At 44.5% G+C, this 24,979-nt stretch overlaps 1 protein-coding gene across 1 annotated transcript in view; it reads left to right on the forward strand.

Moving 5' to 3' along the window:
- si:ch211-266k8.4 (carabin) overlaps nt 1–24,979 on the forward strand; it is a 165,264-nt gene that overhangs the window by 40,267 nt on the left and 100,018 nt on the right. The window contains exons 6-8 of the mRNA XM_059974000.1: nt 7,718–7,841; nt 14,131–14,200; nt 18,201–18,315. Of these exons, the coding sequence (XP_059829983.1) occupies nt 7,718–7,841; nt 14,131–14,200; nt 18,201–18,315 (309 nt within the window). The remainder of the gene's footprint in view (nt 1–7,717; nt 7,842–14,130; nt 14,201–18,200; nt 18,316–24,979) is intronic.

Here is a 24,979-nt window from a genome sequence, read left to right on the forward strand (position 1 = left end):
GTCACAGTGGGGAGGGTCGCTCTATATTGTCTCACAGTGGGGAGGGTCTGTCTATATTGTATCACAGTGGGGAGGGTCAGTCTATATTGTGTCAGCAGTGGGGAGGGTCAGTCTATATTGTATCACAGTGGGGAGGGTCGGTCTATATTGTGTCAGCAGTGGGGAGGGTCGGTCTACATTGTATCACAGTGGGTAGGGTCAGTCTACATTGTGTCACAGTGGGGAGGGTCGGTCTATATTGTATCACAGTGGGGAGGGTCGGTCTATATTGTCACAGTGGGGAGGGTCAGTCTACATTGTATCACAGTGGGTAGGGTCGGTCTATATTGAGTCACAGTGGGGAGGGTCGGTCTACATTGTATCACAGTGTGGAGCGTCGGTCTACATTGTATCACAGTGGGGAGGGTCGGTCTATATTGTATCACAGTGGGGCGGGTTGGTCTATATTATATCACAGTGGGGAGGGTCGGTCTATATTGTGTCAGCAGTGGGGAGGGTCGGTCTACATTGTATCACAGTGGGGAGGGTCGGTCTACATCGACCCTCCCCACTGCTGACACGATGTAGACCGACCCTCCCCACTGTGATACAATATAGACCGACCCTCCCCACTGTGATACAATGTAGACTGACCCTCCCCACTGTGACTCAATATAGACCGACCCTCCCCACTGTGAGACAATGTAGACCGACCCTCCCCACTGTGATACAATGTAGACTGACCCTCCCCACTGTGACAATATAGACCAACCCTCCCCACTGTGATACAATATAGACCGACCCTCCCCACTGTGAGACAATATAGACCGACCCTCCCCACTGTGAGACAATGTAGACCGACCCTCCCCACTGCTGACACAATATAGACCGACCCTCCCCACTGATACAATATTGACCGACCCTCCCCACTGTGATACAATGTAGACCGACGCTCCCCACTGTGATACAATGTAGACCGACCCTCCCCACTGTGACTCAATATAGACCGACCCTACCCACTGTGATACAATGTAGACTGACCCTCCCCACTGTGACAATATAGACCGACCCTCCCCACTGCTGACACAATGTAGACTGACCCTCCCCACTGTGACTCAATATAGACCGACCCTCCCCACTGTGATACAATATAGACCGACCCTCCCCACTGTGACACAATGTAGACTGACCCTACCCACTGTGATACAATGTAGACCGACCCTCCCCACTGCTGACATGGTCTACATTGTATCACAGTGGGGAGGGTCAGTCTACATTGTGTCACAGTGGGGAGGGTCGGTCTATATTGTATCACAGTGGGGAGGGTCGGTCTATATTGAGTCACAGTGGGGAGGGTCGGTCTATATTGTATCACAGTGGGGAGGGTCGGTCTATATTGTATCACAGTGGGGAGGGTCGGTCAATATTGTATCAGTGGGGAGGGTCGGTCTATATTGTGTCAGCAGTGGGGAGGGTCGGTCTACATTGTCTCACAGTGGGGAGGGTCGGTCTATATTGTCTCACAGTGGGGAGTGTCGGTCTATATTGTATCACAGTGGGGAGGGTCGGTCTACATTGTATCACAGTGGGGAGGGTCGGTCTACATTGTATCACAGTGGGGAGGGTCGGTCTATATTGTGTCACAGTGAGGAGGGTCGGTCTGTATTGTCTCACAGTGGGGATGGTTGGTCTATATTGTGTCAGCAGTGGAGAGGGTCAGTCTATATTGTCTCACAGTGGGGAGGGTCGGTCTATATTGTCTCACAGTGGGGAGGGTCGGTCTATATTGTGTCAGCAGTGGGGAGGGTCGGTCTATATTGTGTCACAGTGGGGAGGGTCAGTCTATATTGTATCAAAGTGGGGAGGGTCGGTCTATATTGTATCACAGTGGGCAGGGTCGGTCTACATTGTATCACAGTGGGGAGGGTCGGTCTATATTGTGTCACAGTGAGGAGTGTCTCTCTATATTGTATCAAAGTGGGGAGGGTCAGTCTATATTGTATCACAGTGGGGAGGGTCGGTCTATATTGTGTCAGCAGTGGGGAGGGTCGGTCTATATTGTGTCACAGTGGGGAGGGTCAGTCTATATTGTATCACAGTGGGGAGGGTCGGTCTATATTGTGTCACAGTGAGGAGGGTCTCTCTATATTGTATCAAAGTGGGGAGGGACAGTCTATATTGTATCACAGTGGGGAGGGTCAGTCCATATTGTGTCAGCAGTGGGGAGGGTCGGTCTATATTGTGTCGGCAGTGGGGAGGGTCGGTCTATATTGTGTCGGCAGTGGGGAGGGTCGGTCTATATTGTGTCAGCAGTGGAGAGGGTCAGTCTATATTGTCTTACAGTGGGGAGGGTCGGTCTATATTGTCTCACAGTGGGGAGGGTCGGTCTATATTGTGTCAGCAGTGGGGAGGGTCGGTCTATATTGTGTCACAGTGGGGAGGGTCAGTCTATATTGTATCAAAGTGGGGAGGGTCGGTCTATATTGTATCACAGTGGGCAGGGTCGGTCTACATTGTATCACAGTGGGGAGGGTCGGTCTATATTGTGTCACAGTGAGGAGTGTCTCTCTATATTGTATCAAAGTGGGGAGGGTCAGTCTATATTGTATCACAGTGGGGAGGGTCAGTCTATATTGTATCACAGTGGGGAGGGTCGGTCTATATTGTGTCACAGTGAGGAGGGTCTCTCTATATTGTATCAAAGTGGGGAGGGACAGTCTATATTGTATCACAGTGGGGAGGGTCAGTCCATATTGTGTCAGCAGTGGGGAGGGTCGGTCTATATTGTGTCGGCAGTGGGGAGGGTCGGTCTATATTGTGTCGGCAGTGGGGAGGGTCGGTCTATATTGTGTCAGCAGTGGAGAGGGTCAGTCTATATTGTCTTACAGTGGGGAGGGTCGGTCTATATTGTCTCACAGTGGGGAGGGTCGGTCTATATTGTGTCAGCAGTGGGGAGGGTCGGTCTATATTGTGTCACAGTGGGGAGGGTCAGTCTATATTGTATCAAAGTGGGGAGGGTCGGTCTATATTGTATCACAGTGGGCAGGGTCGGTCTACATTGTATCACAGTGGGGAGGGTCGGTCTATATTGTGTCACAGTGAGGAGTGTCTCTCTATATTGTATCAAAGTGGGGAGGGTCAGTCTATATTGTATCACAGTGGGGAGGGTCGGTCTATATTGTGTCAGCAGTGGGGAGGGTCGGTCTATATTGTGTCACAGTGGGGAGGGTCAGTCTATATTGTATCACAGTGGGGAGGGTCGGTCTATATTGTGTCACAGTGAGGAGGGTCTCTCTATATTGTATCAAAGTGGGGAGGGACAGTCTATATTGTATCACAGTGGGGAGGGTCAGTCCATATTGTGTCAGCAGTGGGGAGGGTCGGTCTATATTGTGTCGGCAGTGGGTAGGGTCGGTCTATATTGTGTCGGCAGTGGGGAGGGTCGGTCTATATTGTATCACAGTGGGGAGGGTCGGTCTATATTGTGTCACAGTGGGGAGGGTCGGTCTATATTGTATCACAGTGGGGAGGGTCAGTCCATATTGTGTCAGCAGTGGGGAGGGTCGGTCTATATTGTGTCGGCAGTGGGGAGGGTCGGTCTATATTGTGTCGGCAGTGGGGAGGGTCGGTCTATATTGTATCACAGTGGGGAGGGTCGGTCTATATGGTGTCACAGTGGGGAGGGTCGGTCTATATTGTATCACAGTGGGGAGGGTCGGTCTATATTGTGTCACAGTGAGGAGGGTCGGTCTACATTGTATCACAGTGGGGAGGGTCGGTCTATATTGTATCACAGTGGGGAGGGTCGGTCTATATTGTGTCACAGTGGGGAGGGTCGGTCTATATTGTGTCACAGTGGGGAAGGTCAGTCTATATTGTGTCACAGTGGGGATGGTCGGTCTACATTGTATCACAGTGGGGAGGGTCGGTCTACTTTGTATCACAGTGGGGAGGGTCAGTCTATATTGTATCACAGTGGGGAGGGTCGGTCTATGTTGTATCGCAGTGGGGAGGGTCGGTCTATATTGTATCACAGTGGGGAGGGTCGGTCCATATTGTGTCAGCAGTGGGGAGGGTCGGTCTATATTGTATCACAGTGGGGAGGGTCACTCTATATTGTCTCACAGTGGTGAGGGTCGGTCTATACTGTATCACAGTGGTGAGGGTCGGTCTATATTGTGTCAGCAGTGGGGAGGGTCGGTCTACATTGAATCACAGTGGGGAGGGTCGGTCTATATTGTATCACAGTGGGGAGGGTCAGTCTATATTGTCTCACAGTGGGGAGGGTCGGTCTATATTGTGTCACAGTGGGGAGGGTCGGTCTATACTGTATCACAGTGAGGAGGGTTGGTCTACATTGTATCACTGTGGGGAGGGTCGGTCTATATTGTGTCAGCAGGTGGGAGGGTCGATCTACATTGTATCACAGTGGCGAGGGTCGGTCTATATTGTCTCACAGTGGGGAGGGTCGGTCTATATTGTATCACAGTGGGGAGAGTCGGTCTATATTGTGTCACAGTGGGGAGGGTTGGTCTATATTGTATCACAGTGGGTAGGGTCGGTCTATATTGTATCACAGTGGGGAGGGTCGGTCTATATTGTGTCACAGTGGGGAGGGTCGGTCTATATTGTATCACAGTGGGGAGGGTCGGTCTATATTGTGTCACAGTGGGGAGGGTCGGTCTATATTGTGTCAGCAGTGGGGAGGGTCGGTCTACATTGTATCACAGTGGGGAGGGTCGGTCTATATTGTGTCACAGTGGGGAGGGTCGGTCTATATTGTGTCACAGTGGGGAGGGTCGGTCTATATTGTATCACAGTGGGGAGGGTCGGTCTATATTGTGTCAGCAGTGGGGTGGGTCGGTCTACATTGAATCACAGTGGGGAGGGTCGGTCTACATTGTCTCACAGTGGGGAGGGTCGGTCTATATTGAGTCACAGTGGGGAGGGTCGGTCTATATTGTGTCACAGTGTGGAGGGTCTCTCTATATTGTATCAAAGTGGGGAGGGTCGGTCTATATTGTCTCACAGTGGGGAGGGTCACTCTATATTGTATCACAGTGGGGAGGGTCAGTCTATATTGTGTCAGCTGTGGGGAGGGTCAGTCTATATTGTATCACAGTGGGGAGGGTCGGTCTATATTGTATCTCAGTGGGGAGGGTCGGTCTATATTGTTTCACAGTGGGGACGGTCGGTCTATATTGTGTCAGCAGTGGGGAGGGTCGGTCTATATTGTGTCAGCAGTGGGGAGGGTCGGTCTACATTGAATCACAGTGGGGAGGGTCGGTCTATATTGTCTCACAGTGGGGAGGGTCGGTCTATATTGAGTGACAGTGGGGAGGGTCGGTCTATATTGTGTCACAGTGGGGAGGGTCTCTCTATATTGTATCAAAGTGGGGAGGGTCGGTCTATATTGTGTCACAGTGGGGATGGTCGGTCTACATTGTCTCACAGTGGGGAGGGTTGGTCTATATTGAGTCACAGTGGGGAGGGTCGGTCTATATTGTGTCACAGTGGGGATGGTCGGTCTACATTGTCTCACAGTGGGGAGGGTTGGTCTATATTGAGTCACAGTGGGGAGGGTCGGTCTATATTGTATCACAGTGGGGAGGGTCGCTCTATATTGTATCACAGTGGGGAGGGTCGGTCTATATTGTATCACAGTGGGGAGGGTCGCTCTATATTGTATCACAGTGGGGAGGGTCGGTCTATATTGTGTCACAGTGGGGAGGGTCGGTCTATATTGTATCACAGTGGGGAGGGTCGGTCTATATTGTATCACAGTGGGGAGGGTCGCTCTACATTGTGTCAGCAGTGAGGAGGGTTGGTCTACATTGTGTCAGCCGTGGGGAGGGTCGATCTATATTGTCTCACAGTGGGGAGGGTCGCTCTATATTGTATCACAGTGGGGAGGGTCAGTCTATATTGTGTCAGCTGTGGGAAGGGTCAGTCTATATTGTATCACAGTGGGGAGGGTCGGTCTATATTGTATCTCAGTGGGGAGGGTCGGTCTATATTGTTTCACAGTGGGGAGGGTCGGTCTATATTGTTTCACAGTGGGGACGGTCGGTCTATATTGTGTCAGCAGTGGGGAGGGTTGGTTTACAGTGTATCATATGTGGGGAGGGTCGGTCTATATTGTGGTATCAGTAGTAAAGCAGTAACGATACTACACTTCTACTTTCCTACAATATTCTGGAGGCTTGGCTTGCCACCAAACACTCCTAACAAACCTTTAGATGTACTGTTAGGAGTGTTCTGACTGATCTGGTATGACAATCTGAATGCTGAGGAATGCAAGAAGCTGCGGGGGTAGTGGACTCTGCTCAATGCATCGTGGGCACCTCACTTCCCACCATTAGTGGTATCTGCAGGCGGTGCTATCTTAAGAAGGTGCTTTCCATTGTCAAAGATCCCCACCATCCAGGCCATACAATCTCCTCACAGTTACCTTGACTCAATATAGACCGACCCTCCCCACTGTGAGACAATGTAGACCGACCCTCCCCACTGTGATTCAATGTAGACCGACCCTCCCCACTGCTGACACAATATAGACCGACCGTCCCCACTGTGAAACAATATAGGTACAGGTACAGAAGCCTGAAGTCCCACAACAGCAGGTTCAAGAACAGTTAGCTCCCTTCAACCATTCGGTCCTTGAACCAAGTGGAACAACCCTAATCACTGCTTTAGTATAACAACATTGGGACCACTTTGGGCTAGAATAGACTTGACTTCTTTTTTGTGCTGATTGTGTTTTATTGTAAAAAACAATGTATAGTTTCAGTATAAATTACATTTTGTGAATGCTGCTTGTTTGATGCTGTGCTCTTGTGATGCTGCAGTCATTAAGCTGTGCAGGCATGTACTTATGCATATCACAATAAACTCAGATTTAAATTTGATTGGGTCTGTGGTTAGAATTTTGAAAAAGTAGGGTATAACCATGCAGGCAGTAAATCAAATCCAGCCTTGAGTGTCTGCAGACTGGGAAGGAGATGGTGACTTCTTATGTTACCTTCTATCACTCTCTTCATTATTTACTTATTAATTAACTGAGGGGGAAATTCTTCACTCAGAGTGTGAGCTGCCAAATGATGGATGTGGGGTCAATTACAGCACTTAAAAGAAGTTTGTATAAGTACATGGTGTTGGTTACTTCCTGCTATGCTGCTGGTGTTTAGTGAGGAATGAAGGTCCTCTGTTTCTGGTGGTGTTCAGGGCTTCCTTCATCATGTCAATAGCTTCCTCTCTGTTTTTACTACTGTCAATAATGCAAGTCCCCGGTGGAGACTGAAGAATACCATCGCACTCAGATTCTTCATTGTTGTTTCCATAACAATATTTTTTTGACCAGTCTTACTCTTAGACCAGTGGACCGTTCTTAGTCTGGCCTCTGCCCTTGAACCTGTTTGGCATTGGTGACCATACCAAGAGCCAAAGCGTAAAGCCATGATTCTAGCCAACATAGCTCTCTGCATCATTGAGGTATGCAATCCTCCAAACTATGACAAGGTTGTGGTCCTCTTGGAGGATTAGTATATGGATTGGGGGCATGTGGAAGGCTGTGGTCCAGGTGGGGGTTGATGGGACTAGGTAGAATAATTAGTGTGTCACAGGCTGGATGAGCCAAGGGGCCTGTTTCTGTGTTTCATGCACTATAACTTGATGAACTTTGCATGCAACTTTTGAATGAATTCTGCACTCACTTGATTTACGATTTTTCTTTCACCAGGAATGTCGTACATTGCAGCCATGCTCCTAATGAATATGCAGGAAGAGGATGCTTTCTGGGCTTTGGTTGTCCTACTAGAAACACCGAAGTACCTGGCAGGATTTTACGAGCATTCTCTGGATACGTATGTGTCTTAACAATGAATTAGTGGGGTGTGTGTCTGTGTGTGCGCCTGAACTTCACTCTATATGATTTGCATTCATGCCAATCCTTTCATAACATTATGTACTCAGTGGCTACTTTATTCGGTACAGGTGGTACCTAATAAAGTGGCTACTGAGCGTATATTTGTGGTCTTCTGCTGCTGTAGCCCATCCGCTTTAACACAGGATGTGTTGAGCATTCAGAGATGCTCTTCTGCACACCACTGTTATAATGCGTAGTTATTTGAATTACTGCCGCCTTCCTGTTAGCTTGAACCAGTCTGGCCATTCTTCTCTGATTTCTCTCATTAACAAGGCGTTTTCACCCACAGAATTGCTGCTCACTGAATGTTTTTTCTTTATTTTTTGCACCATTCTCTGTAAGCTCTAGAGACTGTTGTGCTTGAACATCCTAGGAGATCACCAGCTTCTGAGATACTCAAACCACCCTGTATGGCATCAACGATCATCCATGGTTAAAGTCACTTAGATCACATTACAAGTTGTAAATGGTGATTTAAGGAATAGACAATAAATATGGCCTGTTATTTATTGATTAATGGTGAAATCCCAAAAAAGAAGTCGTTTCTTTCTTAGCCTAGAGTGTTGGCTGCTGTTCAAGCATTCATTAAGAGGAAGAGGCTGCATTAATTAAATGGGCTTTAAATGAAATACTGGCTTAGGGAGAAGACGCTTGATCCAGGTTTGCCAGAAGGTGTTTACCCAGGTATACAAGCTTTCTTCATCATTACACTGGTAATAGGAGAAGTTCTGATAAGTCACAATATTACATTTTTCATTATACTTCAAGATTTTTTTTTAGCGATTGCTTTTGGGATGAGATGTAAAGCTCCCCGCCCCCATTTTAACAACTTTTTACAGAAGAACTGTTGAGAGTGTTCTGTCTGGTCACATCATTGTGTGATACAGAAGCTGCAAAACATCAGACTGCTAGACCCTACAGAGGATAGTGAAATGCCGCCCAGTGAAACAGTGGAGTCTCCCTCCCCTCTATTTGTTACATTTACCGGGAGTGTTGTAGATAAAGGGCCCGAAGGATCCCCATCACCCATCCCACAATCTCTCTGACCCACTACTGTCAGGAAGGAGATACAGGAGCATCAGAACTAGGACTGCCAGATTGGGTAACAGATTCTTCCCTCAGGCTGTGAGACTAATGAATATCCTGCCTCTACCGAGGTCTCGTCAATAAGATAGCTGTTTACTGTACCATTCACAGTTTAACTGTGCTGTGCACTACATGAATTTTGAATTATATTTTATTAACTTATGTAACCTTCAGGTTCTGCCAGTGGCATTAGTATAGGGGAAGACAGTCACCGACCCTGCCAAGCTTGTGAAATCTTGTTTGTGTGGATGCTGCATGATGTTCCCCTGTTACAAATCAGTACCACGAAATAACAAACGGTACACCATATCCAATTAAATGATTTAGCTTTATGATTCTTAATTTGACTAGAGATTAGTAAAGAAAAGCAAAAAGAAAAGGGCCCATTTTAATGAAACAGTCTAACGTGCATGTTGGAGCTGACAGTTTTCCCGTCCATTAGTTCCCCTTCGATTTCCCCCGGGCGTCGTTGACTCCCAGCCCCATTCCTCGTCCACTCCGTCCTGCAGTCTATGACCTCTCCGTTCCAGCATCTTCTCTCTCCATCTTCCGCCGAACAAAACCTTGTGAATCCCTCGCTCTTGGGCACACAAGAAAGAAAAAACACTCCCCTCACTGGTTGGCGCACATTCCAAAGCCCCCATTATCTCTAGCCATAACCCAAACACTACAGAGAAACTACAGCGAAACCATTACACTAGCAGTGAAACCTTTCCCAGGATGTTACGCTTATTATCAATGGTATTTTGTTTATGTGCTGTGTGTGATGTACATTTTGTGAGTTCACTGTGGTCCAGAAAATGTTGTTTCATTTGATGGTGTATATATGTTCACTCAAATGACAGTATACTTGATGTTAACTTGAAGTTCAAGTTTCTGTTCAGAGAGATATAAAAGGTCTCATTTGTATCTCAATAAAAACCGAGGGTGCTTCCAGTGTTTATGAAGGAAGAAGTTCAATGTCAAAGGGGTGTTCAAAGCAAGTTTATTACCAAATTGCATATGTTACCATATGCTGCTTTGAGATTAATTTTCTTGCAGATATTTACAAAGAAAGAAATACAATAGAACTTACAAGAAACTATACATAAGCAAAGACTGACAGACAACCAATGTGCAAAAGAGGACAAACTGTGCAGTTAAAAATAATATTGAGCACGAGTTGTAAAGAGTTGTTGAAAGAGAGTCTGTAGTTTGTGGCACAACAATGACGAGAAAATCTGCAGAAACTGGAAATCCCCTCCCCCCTCTCCTGGTTTCACATATTACCAACCACTTTGTACTTCTTCCTCCCCTCTCCCCACCTTCTTAATCTGACTTCTCATCTTTCATTACAGTCCCGTGTAGGGTCTTGGTCCGAAAAGTCAACTGTTTACTCTTTTCCATAGATGCTGCCTGGCCTGCTGAGTTCCTCCAGCATTTTGTGTGTGTTGACTTGGATTTCCAGTATCTGCAGATTTTCTTGTGTGTGTTACTATAGCTTGTGAAATCAGTTCAGTGTCGTGGTGATTGAAGATGTTCAGTCCGGTTCAGGAGCCTGATGATTGTAGGGTAATAACTGTTCTTGAACCTGGTAGTGTGGCACCTCCTGCCTGATAGTAGCAGTGAGAAGATGGTATGGTCTAGATGGTGGGGTCTTTGATGGATACTGCTTTCTTGTGACAGCGTTTCTTGTAAATGTGCTCAGTGGTGTGGAGGGCGTTGGGTGTGATGGACTGATCTATAACCACCACTTTCTGTAGACTTTTCCATCTTACCTTTGCTCATGGCTGCTTTCTGCTACTTCACCTTTGTATGAGAAGGCCACAAATTCCAGAATACCCTCCCTGAAGCATTACGTATCTCCATCTTCTTCCTTTAAGGAGTTATTTACATCCTACATTTCTGAACAAGTGTATGATCTTAGAAATAGAAAGGTACAGCACAGTACAGGCACTTCAGCCCATCGATATTATGCTGACATTTTAATCAATTCCAAGGTTAAACTAACCCTTCTCTCCCACATAACCCTCCATTTTTCTATCATCCATGTGCCTATCTAAGAGTCTGTTAAATGTCCCTAATGTATCAGAATCAGGTTTAATATCACGGCATATGTCATGAAATTAGTTGTTTTTTAGCAGCAGTGCATTGCAATATATAATAAAGACTATAAATTATGATAAGGACATATAAAAAAGAAAATTAAATTAAATAAGTAATGCAAAAAGAGAGGGGAAAATACTGAGGTAGTGTTCATGGGTTCATTATCCATTTAGAAGTCTGATGGTGGAGGGGAAGAAACTGTTCCTGGAAAGTTGAGTGTGTGTTTTTAGGCTCCTTTACCTCCTTCTTGATGGTGGCAATGAGAAGAGGGCACGTCCTAGGTGATGGAGGGCTTCATATATGAATGCTGCCTTTTTGGGCCATCACCTTTTGAAAGTGTCCTGGATGCTGGGGAGGCTAATGCCCATGATGGATCTAGCTGCATTTACAGCTTTCTGCAGAACATACCTGCCTCTGTCTCTACCCCTGTAATATGTTTCATTCACCCACCGCTCTAATTTAAAAATACCTACCTCTAACATTCCCCTATACTTCCTCTAGTCGCCACAAAATTATGTCCTACCGCAGTATTTTTCCTCCTCATTTTTGCACTATTTATTCTTTTAATATATAATTATTGTAATTTATTTTCAATGATTTCAAGTCCCCTGGCACCAAACATCTTATTTTCACTATGGATGTCCAGTCCCTATACACCTCCATCCCCCACCAAGTTGCTTTCCAGACATCAGACCCAACCAATTCTCCACCACCACTGTCCTCTGGTGGAACTTATTCTCACTCTCAGTTTCTCCTTTGGCTCCTCCCACTTCCTTCAAGCAAAAGGTGTAGCCAAGAATACGCAAATGGGTCCCAGCTATGCCTGCTTTTTGTTGGCTACGTGGAACAGGCTATGTTCCAAGCCTACAATAGTGTCTATGCCCCACTTTGCCTATGCTACATCGATGACTGCATTGGTGCTGCTTTCTGCACCTATGCAGAGCTCATCAACTTCATCATCTTTGCCTCCACCTTTCACCCTGCCCTCAAATTTACTTGGTCCATTTCCAACACCTCCTTTCTCTTTCTCAATCTCTCTCTGTCTCTATCTCTAGAGACAGCTTACCTAATGATGTTCATTATAAACCTACTGACGCTCATAACTACCTGGATTATACCTCTTCCCACCCTGTTATTTGTAAAAATGCCATCCCCTTCTCTCAATTCCTACGTCTCTGCTGCATCTGTTCTCAAAATGAGGTTTTTCATTCCAGAAAGATGAAGGTGTCCTCCTTTTTCAAAGAAAGAGCTTCCCTTCCTCCACCATCAATGCTGCCCTTAACTGCATCTCTTCCATTTTGTACTTCCCCACTTCTCCAGCCCTGTATTTCTTTCATGACTCAACTTCTCAACTCTTTACTTCTCCCCTCCCCCCTCCTGGTTTCACCTATTATCTTGTGTTTCCACCTCCCCTTCCCCCATTTTTTTTACTCTGACTCTTCAACTTTTTTCCCCTAGTTCTGATGAAGGGTCTAAGCCCAAAACATCAACTGTACTCTTTTTCCATGCTGAATTTCTCCAACATTTCATGTGTATTGCTTGGATTTCCAGCACCTGCAGATTTTCTCATATTTCTTATTGTAATTTATAGCTTTTATTATTATGTATTGTAATGCACTGATGCCGCAAAAAAAGTCACCACATATGCCAGCGATATTAAACCAGATTTTGATTGTGATTCTGCTTTTTGTGTGTCTTGCTCTGGATTTCCAGCATTTGCCCACATTTGTGTCATTGAAGTATCCATTATTCTTTCCTCCAAACACCTTACAATTATGCTCCTTATATTAGCCATTTCTGCCCTGGGAAAAAGTATCTGGTTCCCCATTCTATCTATGCCTCTTTTCATCTTGTACATCTCGATCAAATCATCTCTTGCCCTCTCTCACTCCAAAGAGAATACCCCTAGTTCACATAGCCTATCCTCATGAGACGTGCTCTCTAAACTAGGTAGCATCCTGGTAAATCTCCTCTACGTAGTCTCTAAAGCTTCCACATCCTTCCTACAATGAGGTAACCAGAGCTACATTAATATCTCATCTTGGCTTGGTGTCAGTTTTTGTTTGATAATTGTTCCTATGTGAAGCACCTTGGGATGCTTTGCTTTGTTAAGTGATTTGTTTAAATGCAAGTTGACATGATATTAAATCTCTACATGTGGCTCTTTCGTATGGTCTTATTTCAATGCACATAAGACATAGAAGCAGAATTAGGCCATTGGGGTCTCACTCCGCCGTTCCATCATGGCTGATTTATTATCCCTCTCATCCCAATTCTCCTGCCTTCTCCAGTGGCAATGAATTCCACAGGTTCACCATCCTCTGGCTAAAGAATTCTTCTTCAGCTCTGTTCTAATAGGATGTCCATCTATCCAAAAGCTGTGCATTCTGGTCTTAGACTCCCCACTATAAGAAGCATCCTCTCCACATCTACTCTGTCTAGACCTTTCAATATTTGATAGGTTTCAATGAAATCGCCCCCCCCCCATTCTTTTAAACTCCAGCAAGTACAGGCCCATAGCCACCAAATGCTCCTTATACATTTGTTCATTCATTGTGTGCTGTGTCGAATGATGTGGGTGATCATGGTCTTCCTATGACCATGTTTGCTCTTGATTAATGTTTCTACAGAAGTGGTTTGCCATTGCCGCCTTCTGGGCAGTGTCTTTACAAAACAGGTGATCCCAACCATTATCAATACTCCAACCCCACTTTCATCCTCAGGAGGTGGAGGCCTCCGTCAGTCAGGCTTGACCATGGATGTTTCAACCCAGCTGTCTAGATACACAAGCCTGGATGGTAGGTAATGGAGAGCAAGTTGCTTCCCAGGACCATTCCTATAAACCTCCTCTGGATCCTCTACAATGCCAACATATCCTTTCTTAGTAAGGGACTCATAACTGCTTGCAATGCTTAAGTGCAGTTTAACCAATGCTTTATAAAGCCTCAGCATTACCTCCTTGCTTTTATATTCTAGTCCTTTCAAAATGAATGCTAACATTTCATTTGCCTTCCTTTCCACCAACTCAATGTAACTTCAATATGATTTCTTTGCAGAATCCAAAGGTATGCTAAAATCTTTGAACAGTTGCTGAAGCATCGAATGCCCTGTCTCTGGCAACACATGGTAATGTTTCTATAATAAACCTGTTGCTTTAATTGCAGTACACTTTCTTTCAAATATAATTGCTAATTTGTCTTGCAAAAATTTCTGGAGCACTAATACAGACCTCACGGTAGCATAGTGGTTTGCATAATGCTTTAAAGTGTGAGCTCTCAGGGTTCAACGCCGGCCAGTGTCTGTAATGAGTTTGTACATTCTCGCAATGACTGTGAGTTTCCTCCAGGTGCTCCGGTTTCTTCACATATTCTAAAGACATATGGGTTAGTAAGTTGTTGGCATGCTATGACAGCATGAAAAAAATTGTGACGCTTATCAACTGTTCCCAGTACAATTCTCACTGATTTGACACAAACGACACATTTTGATGTACATGTGACAAATAAACCTAATATTTTGGAATGTCAAGGTAGAGTTGTGGTTAGCATAACACTATTACAGTGCTAGCAACCTCAGTTCAATTCCTACTGCAGTTTGTATGTTCTCCTTTTGACTGAGTGTGTTTCCTCCCACATTCCAAAGATGTATGCATTAGTATGTTGATTGGTAATTGGGTGGCGTGGGCTTATTGGGCTGGAGGGCCTGTTACTGTGGCTCAGGAAATGCGGCAGCCAGTTTAAGCACAACGAGATTTTATAAAGAGAACTTCCTTTAGCAACAGCAACCATAATGCATGGTGAGGTCCTGGGTAGTGTTGAGGAAGAGTGAGCTTGATGTACCACTCCAAGGAAGCCTGAAGGTGGCAGCACAGGTAGACAAGCCAGTGAAATGGAAAGAGGCTATGGTACAACTGTACGAAGTTATACAGCACAGAATCATGCCCTACTTGTCCCTGCTGACCAAGCTCTCTACTTGTCTAGTCCAATTTGGCCCACATTGTGCTGTTAAATTAACATATACTTTCATATGCAAAACATTGTGGAGAGTTTGTATCCCTGTGTTCCACGTATCCCTGAGATCATTCGTAATAGTGACCATGTGAAAAGCCTGAAACAACATCAGAATCAGTTTTATTATCACTGATGTATGTTGAGAAATGCGTTGTTCTGCAGCTGCAGTACATTGCAATACATTAAAAATGTACTATTAATTGAGGCTTCCATTGATCGGGGTTGACCATGGGTTTTGCATTCTACCTGTCTATATTATATGCATAAGCCAGGGCAGTGTGATATAGAGAGCAAGCTGTTCCCCGCGCAGCTGACTGATACAGTTTGGCACTAGTGGTATCGCAGGAGTTGCCAGTTCAGCGTTGAACTCAGTGTTGGACTGCCTTGGGGACTCCAGCTCCGGACTTTTCCTCTGGGTTTACTCCCGAAGCCTTCCCCACGAGTGGGTACAGCTGCAAGGCAGCGGAGATTTGAGATCGGAGTTTTTCTTCTAGATAAGTTACTAACCACAGCTGAGGGACCCCATGTTTCCAAGTACTATAAATTACAATAAGAAATATAATTAAAAATAGAGCAAAAAGAGAAAAAAATAGAGAGGTAGTGTTCATAAGTTCATTGTCCATTCAGAAGTCTGATGGTGGAGGTGAAGAAGCTGTTCCTAAAACATTCAGTGTGCGTCTTCTGGCTCCTGTAACTCCTCCCTGATGTTTGCAATAAGAAGCCATGTTCTGGGTAATAGGGGTTCTTAAAGATGGATGCTGCTTTCTTGAAACGTTGCTTTTCGAAGATGTACAGTATTTAATGGTGGGGATGCTACTGCCCATGATGGAGCTGGCTGAGTTTACTAGAACTGGAGGTTTGGAGGCTTTTGGAAGGGTCTCGGCCCGAAACGTCGACAGCGCTTCTCCCTATAGATGCTGCCTGGCCTGCTGTGTTCCACCAGCATTTTGTGTGTGCAGCTTGAATTTCCAGCATCTGTAGATTTCCTCGTGTAGAACTGGAGGTCATGAGTTTAGGGTGAAAGGTAGAATGTTTAAGGGGGAAGCTTCTTCACTCAAACTTGGTGTGAGTGTGGAATGGGAATGTGGTAGATGTAGGTTCGATTGCAACTCTTAAGTTTGGATAAGTATATGGACTAGAGGGGTTTAGAGGGCTATGGTCCAAGTGCTGGTCGATGGGACTAGGTAGAATAATAGTTCAGCTTGGACCAGGTGGGCCAATAGGCCCGTTTCTGTGTTGCAGTGCTCTATGACTCGATAGATCTAAATTACCCATAGGAATTGTTCGAGCCAAAAACTGAAAGAGGTAGTTGATGGAAATGTGAGAGAGAGAAAACAAGAATGGGAAACGTGGGACAGGCAGGAGGAGTTGGAGTAATAGGATTATTCTCTTGAGAGCTGGCAGGGATGCAGTAGGCTGAATGGCCTCCAGTAGTGAGAGGCACAGATAGTACTGATAGACAATGTTTTCCAGGGTATGCATTCAAGGTGGGAGGGGTTAATTTCAAAGGAAATGTGAAGGGGAAGTTTTTTACAGAGTGGTGGGTGCCTGGAATGTGCTGCCTGGAGTGATGGTTGAGGCAGATACGTCAGGCACTTTTTAGAGATGTTTAGATAGGCAGATGGATGTGGAGAAAAATGGAAGGATATGTACATTGTGTAAGGAGAACAGATTAGTTTAGTTGGTCATTTGATTATTAGTTTAATTGGTTTGGCACAACATTGTGGGCCAAAGTGCCTATTCCTGTGCTATACTGTTCTATGTTCAATGGCAATGTTATTATAAGTAGTTACATTATATTTACATAGCTCTTCATTGATAAAAGATTCAGGCCCCACTAACATGATATGTTCAGAATTAACCAATCTCCTTCATCAAGCTCCACGTTAATCTTAAATATACCGAATATCTTGACATACTTTCCTTAACCTCATGCTTATCCCCATCATCACATATCTGCCTTCACAGTATAAGATTAGGAGTGTGTATTAAGCTTATGAATTGTTCAAATTGGTGAATTTTATTATTGAAGACTGGGCCTCTTTTCTCCCATAAAATGAAGACTTGAGGTCTTTATCATTATTTTTTTATTCAGAGATACAGCACAGGAACAGGCAATTCTGGCCCAAAGAGCTCACACCACCCAGTTACACCAGTGGGGCCAATTTACCTACTAACCTATATGTTTTAGAATGTGGGAGGAAACTGGAGCACACGGAGGAAATCAACATGGTCATAGGGAGAATGTAGAAACCCCTTACAAAGGGCACCTGAATTGAACTGCGAACTCCAGAATGCCTTGAACTGTAATAGCATCACGCTAACCACTACACTACTGCACATGGTGTTTCATAATATTGTGATATAATATTGGTTTATATGAAAAGGATGCTGCTATTTCTGAGAAAACTACAAATGTGAAATGATCACTGATAAATTCAATAATGAATTGAGGAGAAATGTCTTTATCAAAAAATTGCTGAGAACTTTGGTTACCCGGAACTTGCTCCAAGAAATTGGTAGGAATTGGAATTTGCTACTTTAGGAGTCAAATTACATGGATGGAGACAAAATGAAGGGAAGTATATGTTAAGCTAGTGAAGATTAATTTCTAAATATTAACTAGAAATTACTTAATTGCAGAGAGCCAAGTTTGGAATTTTGCAATGCTAATGATTTTGTCCATCATAATCAATGGTGACAGGAAACCTGTGCAGGAGAGTTTTTAAAGTGGAAATGCCGTTGGAGTGGGGCAGTTCCACTCTTTCAAACTCAGAAGTCCAGGTTTGGTGGTACAATTATTCGCCGCTACTAAGATTTTCCTTGGTTGCAGTGAATAACAATGACTTCCTCTGTGTTATCATGCCCTTTGCTCTCCATAGAGCATGGTAGAACCACTTTCTTGGCTGTTGGGTTTCACTGTAGATGTCACCTTCCCAACCTGCAGGAGATGACATTGCATTCTAGGAAAGGCATGTCCCTATCTCATTGGAGTATGAGACCAGCCAGCTACTTTGCAATAAGGAAGTACCTGCTCCTGTGGCAATTGTCAAATGTTCCTTCCTGTCTTGTTTTGGTTCATTACTAACTAACGTTTTCTATTGAAACTCTGGCAGGAGAACCTGAAAGTGGCTCCACTGTTGTTCATCACCACTTGGTTCCTGACTCTTTTCACATCCTTGCCCTGCTGGGACACAGTGTTGGCGATCTGGGACCTGATTATTCTGGATGGTGAGTGCAGAACTTGGGTCAAGTGTTACAGAAGTTTCTTAGAAACCTGACACTCAACAAATTGCTTACAGACCACCTCACAGAATGGTCAGTCCCAGATCCAGTTCCAGTTCAAGTTTAATTGTCATTCAACCATACACATGAATACAACCAAACAAAACAATGTTTTTCTGGGGCCAAGGTGCAAAACACAGAACCAATAGTCACACACAGCACCTGTAATTACAGTAGCAGCAAAACAAGCAGTTAACAAAAAAAAGTATCGCCGAAGTCCCTGACTGTCATGCCTGTAGATTTATGATGTGCAGGTGTTGTCCTGGAGCAAAGTTCCTTTTAAAACAAGCCCGCAGCAGCTCATCATTTTGCTCAAGTGTCGCTGCAGTCGATCATAATGCAGCTTGTCTTCCATTGAGCGAACACTGGAGGGCAACAACGATGGAAGGCTCCAGCCCCCAGCACAGCATGGGATCCAGCAGCACACAGCCAGCTCCAGCTCTTCCTTCCCCGGGGCCACAACAAGCAACCCCGAGGGATGAGATTCTCATCTGTGTCACAAGACCCTCCTTTGTGAAGATGTCTTTTTTGAAGACGTCTTTGTGAATGTCTTCACAAAGGAAATCTTCAGTCTTGCAAGTTTCACTGTTGTGTCTCAAAGACCCAAACACTAACCACTAACTCTTGCCCATACTGCACCAGAATATGTGGATCCTGAATCAGACAACTCCTGAGGAGAATATCATAGTCTACTTGAGTGACTGCAGTACTGCGCCTGATAGAACTACACAACATAGTGCAGGCACTTTGGCCAACAATGTTGTGCTGACCTTTTAACCTACTTAAAGATCAGTCTAATTCTTTCCTCACAGGCTACTGTGGGAGGTGAGGGAGGAGATTGCTGAGCTTTTGACGATGATCTTTGCATCATCAATAGGGACAGGAGAAGATTGGAGGGTTGTGAATGTTATTCCTTTATTCAAGAAAGAGAGTAGGGATAGACCAGGAAATTATAGACCAGTGAGTCTTACCTCAGTAGTTGGTAAGTTGATGGAGAAGATCCTGAGAGGCAGGATTTATGAACATTTGGAGAGGTATAATATGATTAGGAATAGTCAGCATGGCTTTGTCAAGGGCAGGTTGTGCCTTATGAGCCCGATTGAATTTTTTGAGGATGTGACTAAACTTATTGATGAAGAAAGAGCAGTAGATGTAATGTATATGGATTTTAGCAAGGCATTTGATAAGGCACCCCATGCAAGGCTTATTGCGAAAGTAAGGAGGCATGGGATCCAAGGGGACATTGCTTTGAATCGAGACCTGGCTTGCCCACAAAAGGCAAAGAGTGGTTGTAAATGGGTCATATTCTGCATGAAGGTCGGTGACCAGTGGTGTGCCTCAGGGATCTGTTCTGGGACCTTTACTCTTAGTGATTTTTATAAATGACCTGGATGAGGAAGTAGAGGGATGGGTTTGCAAGTTTGCTGATGACACAAAGGTTGGAGGTGTTGTGGATAATGTGGAGGGCTGTGGAATGTTACAGCAGGACATTGATAGGATGCAAAACTGGGCTGAGAAGTGGCATTTGGAGTTCAACCCAGATAAGTGTGAAGTGGTTCATTTTGGTGGGTCAAATATGATGGCAGAATATAGTATTAATGGTAAGACTCTTGGCAGTGTGGAGGATCAGAGGGATCTTAGGGTCCGAGTCCATAGGACACTCAAAACAGCTGCGCAGGTTGACTCAGTGGTTAAGGTGGCATATGGTGTATTGGCCTTCATCAATCGTGGAATTGAATTTAGGAGCCAAGCGGTAATATTGCAGCTATATAGGACCCTGGTCGGACCCCACTTGGAGTACTGTGCTCAGTTTTGGTCGCCTCACTACAGGAAGGATGTGGAAGCCATAGAAAGGGTGCAGAGGAGATTTACAAGGATGTTGCCTGGATTGCGGAGCATGCCTTATGAGAATAGGTTGAGTGAACTCGGCCTTTTCTCTTTGGAGCGAAGGGGGATGAGAAGCGACCTGATAGAGGTGTATAAGATGTTGAGTGGCGTTGATTGTGTGGATAGTTAGAGGCTTTTTCCCAGGGCTGAAATGGTTACCACAAGAGCACACAGGTTTAATGTGCTGGGGAGTAGGTACAGAGGAGATGTCAGGGTTACATTTTATTTTTACTCAGAGAGTGGTGAGTGCGTGGAATGGGCTGCCGGCAATGGTGGTGGAGTCGAATACGATAAGGTCTTTTAAGAGACTTTTGGATGGGTACATGGAGCTATAGGTAAGCCTGGTAATTTCTAGGGTAGGGACATGTTCGGCACAACATTGTGGGCCGAAGGGCCTGTATTGTGCTGTAGGTTTTCTATGTTTCTATATAGCCATCCATTTTTCTATCATGCATGTGCCTATCTGAAAGTCTCTTAAATGTCTCTAATATATCTGCCTCTACTAATACCCTGCCAGAGCATTCCACACACCCACCACTGTTTTTAAAAAAACTGCCTCTGATACCCCCTCTCCCCCACACAGATATTCCTCCAAACACCTTAAAATTATGATTTTTAATTTTAGCCATTTCTGCTCTGGGATAAAGTATCTTGACTGTCCACTATCTTTATCTCTTAACATCTTGTACACCTCTATGAAGTCACCTCTGGTCCTCCTTTGTTCCAAAGAGAAAAGCCTTGGCACACTCATTCTACCCTCATAAGACAGGCTGTCCAGTTCAGGCAACATCCTGGTAAATCTCTGCATCCTCTCTAAAGCTTCCACATCCTTCCTATAATGAAACCAGTTAGTTGAAGTTGAGAGTGATAACAGAACAATACTGCGCAGTACAAGCCCTTTGGCAACCGATTAACCTACTCCTAGATCAATCTGACCCTTTGCTCCCATATAATACTCTATTTTTCTTTCATCCATGTACCTATCTTAGAGCCTCTTAAATGCCCCTAATGTATCGAAAGGATAGATTAACTTTATTTGCCACATGTCCATCAAAACATGTAATGAAATATGTCATTTGTGTCAAATCAAAGCAGGCACACTTCAAGCACCTTTATAGCATGCCCTCTACTTACTGACCCTACCTGTACGTCTTTGAATTGTGGGAGGAAACCTCGTGGTCACGGTTTCCAATGAACCCCATTTGGTGAGAGCAGTAGCTGTAATAGCATTATGCTAACCACTACACTACTGTACTATCCCTTCAGGTCTCAATGTATCTGCCTCTTCTAATGTACTCATCTAATATATCTGCCCCAGCTATAGAACAGTTACTACCTCGCAACCATCAGGGGCTTGAACCAGAGGGGATAACTTCACAAGCCCAATCATTGAAACATTCCCACAACCAATTGACTCATTTTCAGGGACTCTTCCTCTCATGTCTTGATATTTATTGCTTATTTATTATTTATTATTATAACAATCATTCCAAGGTTAAAGTCACTTAGATCACATTTCTTTTCCATTCTGATGTTTGGTCTGAAAAACAACCAAACTTCTTGACCATGTCTGCATGTTTTTATGCATTGAGTTGCTGCCATATGATTGGCTGATTAGATATTTGCATTAATGAGCAGTGGTACAGGTGTACCCAATTGAGTGTGTAAGATAAGGCAGATATATTGAGACCTGAAGGGATGGCATAGAGGTGTATAGACACATGAGGGGCATGCACATTGTGAACCTACTCATTGTAGCTTTACTATTTTTTTCCCTTTAAGAATTAATCCAGATCTTTAGTTTCTATTGTATTTGTTTCCACTGCTTCTCAGGCAGCACCTTCTCACTCACAAGCCCTTGATACCTGCTACAGCACATCCCCACTTGTTAATTTGCCACTCATCTTACATCTGTTCCTTATCTTCTTTGCCTCAGGAAGCATTTTTTTCATTATAACAAATAGCTGGGTTATAGTCTGCCTTGTTTGAGGATTGTCATCCTGTCATGGTGGACAGGGTTGTGAGTTCTTGCGATCTTGAGAACGCCTGGAGCTTAGCTCCTGGTATGGTCACCCTTGGTGAAAAGGCCAAAGGAAAGATCCAAACAGAGAGCGATCCAACCAAAGTTTCAATGGTGGAGCTGGCAGATAACACAACACAGCAGCAGTGAAGGTGGAGGAAGGCCACTGCATTGACGGGTCCCCTGTCACTGGACCTCTATCTCAATCTGTCAAGGATCATGTGGTAGTTCCCCATGTTTCTGGCTCCCCACATTAAAGAAAATCATGCACAGGCGTTCTCCAGTAAGGGAATAACCCCTCAGAAGAACATCATTCTCATCTCAAGTGATCACACTACTGTCATTTACCTGAGTTATAGGGAGAGGTTAGCGAGGACAGCCTAAATTCCTTGGAGCATAGGAGAATAATTCAGATTCGGATTTGTTTATCACATGTTCTTTCGTTTGTTCATTATGTGCCGTATCATATGGCTTTTCATTACCATGATTGTTCTTTGGCAAATTTTTCTACAGAAGTAGTTTGCCATTGCCTTGTTCTGGGAAGTGTCTTTACAAGATGGGTGACCCCAGCCATTATCAATAGTCTTCAGAGATTGTCTGCCTGGTGTCTGTGATCTGTAGCAGCTGCTCAAACATCCATCCACTACCTGCTCCCATGGCTTCAAATGTTCCTGTTCAGGAGAGCTAAGCAGGTGCTACACCTTGCTCAAGGATGACAGGAGGCCATTGGAGGGAAGGAGCACCTTAGACCTCCTTTGGTAGAGATATTATCTCCACCCTGTCACCCTGCTGTCCCCTGTGTCTGGGCCAATACCCATTCCACTGCACTGTCTGGTAAGGAGCTAGAATTCTGTGCATCCCAATTTAGACTCTATATAACTGAGTAAGACTGAGCAAGTTAAAACATAGGAGAAAGAGGGATGATGTTATAGATGTGTATAATATTATGAGGGGCATGCAGAGGGTGAATCTGCACAGACTTTTTCCCAGAGTTGGAGTCAAGCTGTAGGGTGTCGGTTTAAGGTGAGAGGGGGGAAAAATTGTATGAAACTGAGGGACAGCTTTTCTACCCAAAGGATAGAACAAGCTGCCAGATGAAGTGGCTGAGGGGCAGATACATTGACAGCATTTAAAAATTACTCAGACTGGTACATGGATAGGAAGGGTTTCAAGTTTAAATACTGCTGCTATATTAAAAAAAACAAATTTCATGACATATGTGAGTGATGATAAACCTGATCCTTTCATCCCCTGACCAATCAAGAATCTATCAACCTCTGCCTTAAATGTACCTAAACACTTGGCCTCATTAGCTGCCTGTGACAAAGAAGTCCACAGATTCACCACTTTCTGGCTAAAGAAGATATTCCTCCTAATCTCTGTTCTAAAAGGGCACCCTTCTAGTCACACTATAGGAAACATCCTCCCCACATCCATTCCATCAAAGCCTTTCACCATTCAATAGGTTTCAATGAGGTCATCCCTCATTCTTCTGAATTCTAGTGAGTCCAGGCCCAGCACCATCAAACGCTCTTCATATGACAAACCATTTAATCCTGGAATCATTTTCATGAATGTCCTTTGAACCCTCTCCAGTTTCACCTAAGATAATGGACCCAAAACTGCTCACAATACTCAAGTGAGGCCTCACCAGTACTTTATAAACTCTCAACATGCTTGCTTTTATATTCTAGTCCTCTTGAAATGAATGCGAACATTGCATGCCTTCCACACCACAGATTCAACGTGCAAATTAGCCTTTAGGGAATTCTGCACCAGGACACCCAAATCCCTTTGCACCTCAATGTTTTGTATTTTCTCTCCATTTAGAAAACAGTCAACCTTTTCATTGCATCTACCAAAGTGCATGGCCATACTTTTCCCAACACTCTATTCCTTCTGCCATTTCTTTGCCTATTCTCCTAACCTGTCTAAGTCCTTCTGTAGCCTCTCTACTTCCTCAAAACTACCTGCCCTTTCACCTATCTTCATATCATCTGCAAACTTTGCAACAAAGCAATCAATTACATCATCCAAATCATTGATATACTGTATAATGTAAAAAGAATCAGTCCCAACACAAACCCCGTGGCAGCCAACCTGAAAAAACTCCCTTTGTTCCCCACTCTTTGCCTCCAGCCAATCAGCCACTGCTTTATCCTTGCTAAAATGTTTCCTGTAGTACCATGAAGAACCATTAACTTCTGCCTTAAATATACCCAATAGGTTGGCCTCCATAGCTGTCTATGACAACATATTCCACAGATTCTCTGGCTAAAAAATTCCTCATCTCCATTCTAAATGGATCCCTGTGTCTAAATGGATTCTGAAGCTGTGTCCTCTTGTCTTAGACTCCTGCACCATAGGAAACATCCCTTCCACATCCATTCTGTTGAGACCATTCAACATTTGCTAGGTTTCAGTGAGATCCCTCCTTGTTCTTCAGTGAGTAGGCCCAGAGCCATCAAACCCTCCTTATGTGATAACACTTTTATTGCCAAAATTATTCTCATGAACCTAGAGGGCAACAGTGCAAACAACCATGAACAATCAGCAATTAGCAGAAACATCAATAATCAAACTTAAATAAATGAGAACATATAAACAGACTCAATAATTATCCACAGAACAAGGAGAGCAGGAAAGACCATTTAACAGATGTTGTACAGGGACAGGGAGGGTATTACACTGGAGTGAGCTTTG

The sequence above is a fragment of the Hypanus sabinus genome, chromosome 7 (genome assembly GCF_030144855.1).
Source record: "Hypanus sabinus isolate sHypSab1 chromosome 7, sHypSab1.hap1, whole genome shotgun sequence".
Taxonomy (NCBI): Eukaryota; Metazoa; Chordata; class Chondrichthyes; order Myliobatiformes; family Dasyatidae; genus Hypanus; species Hypanus sabinus.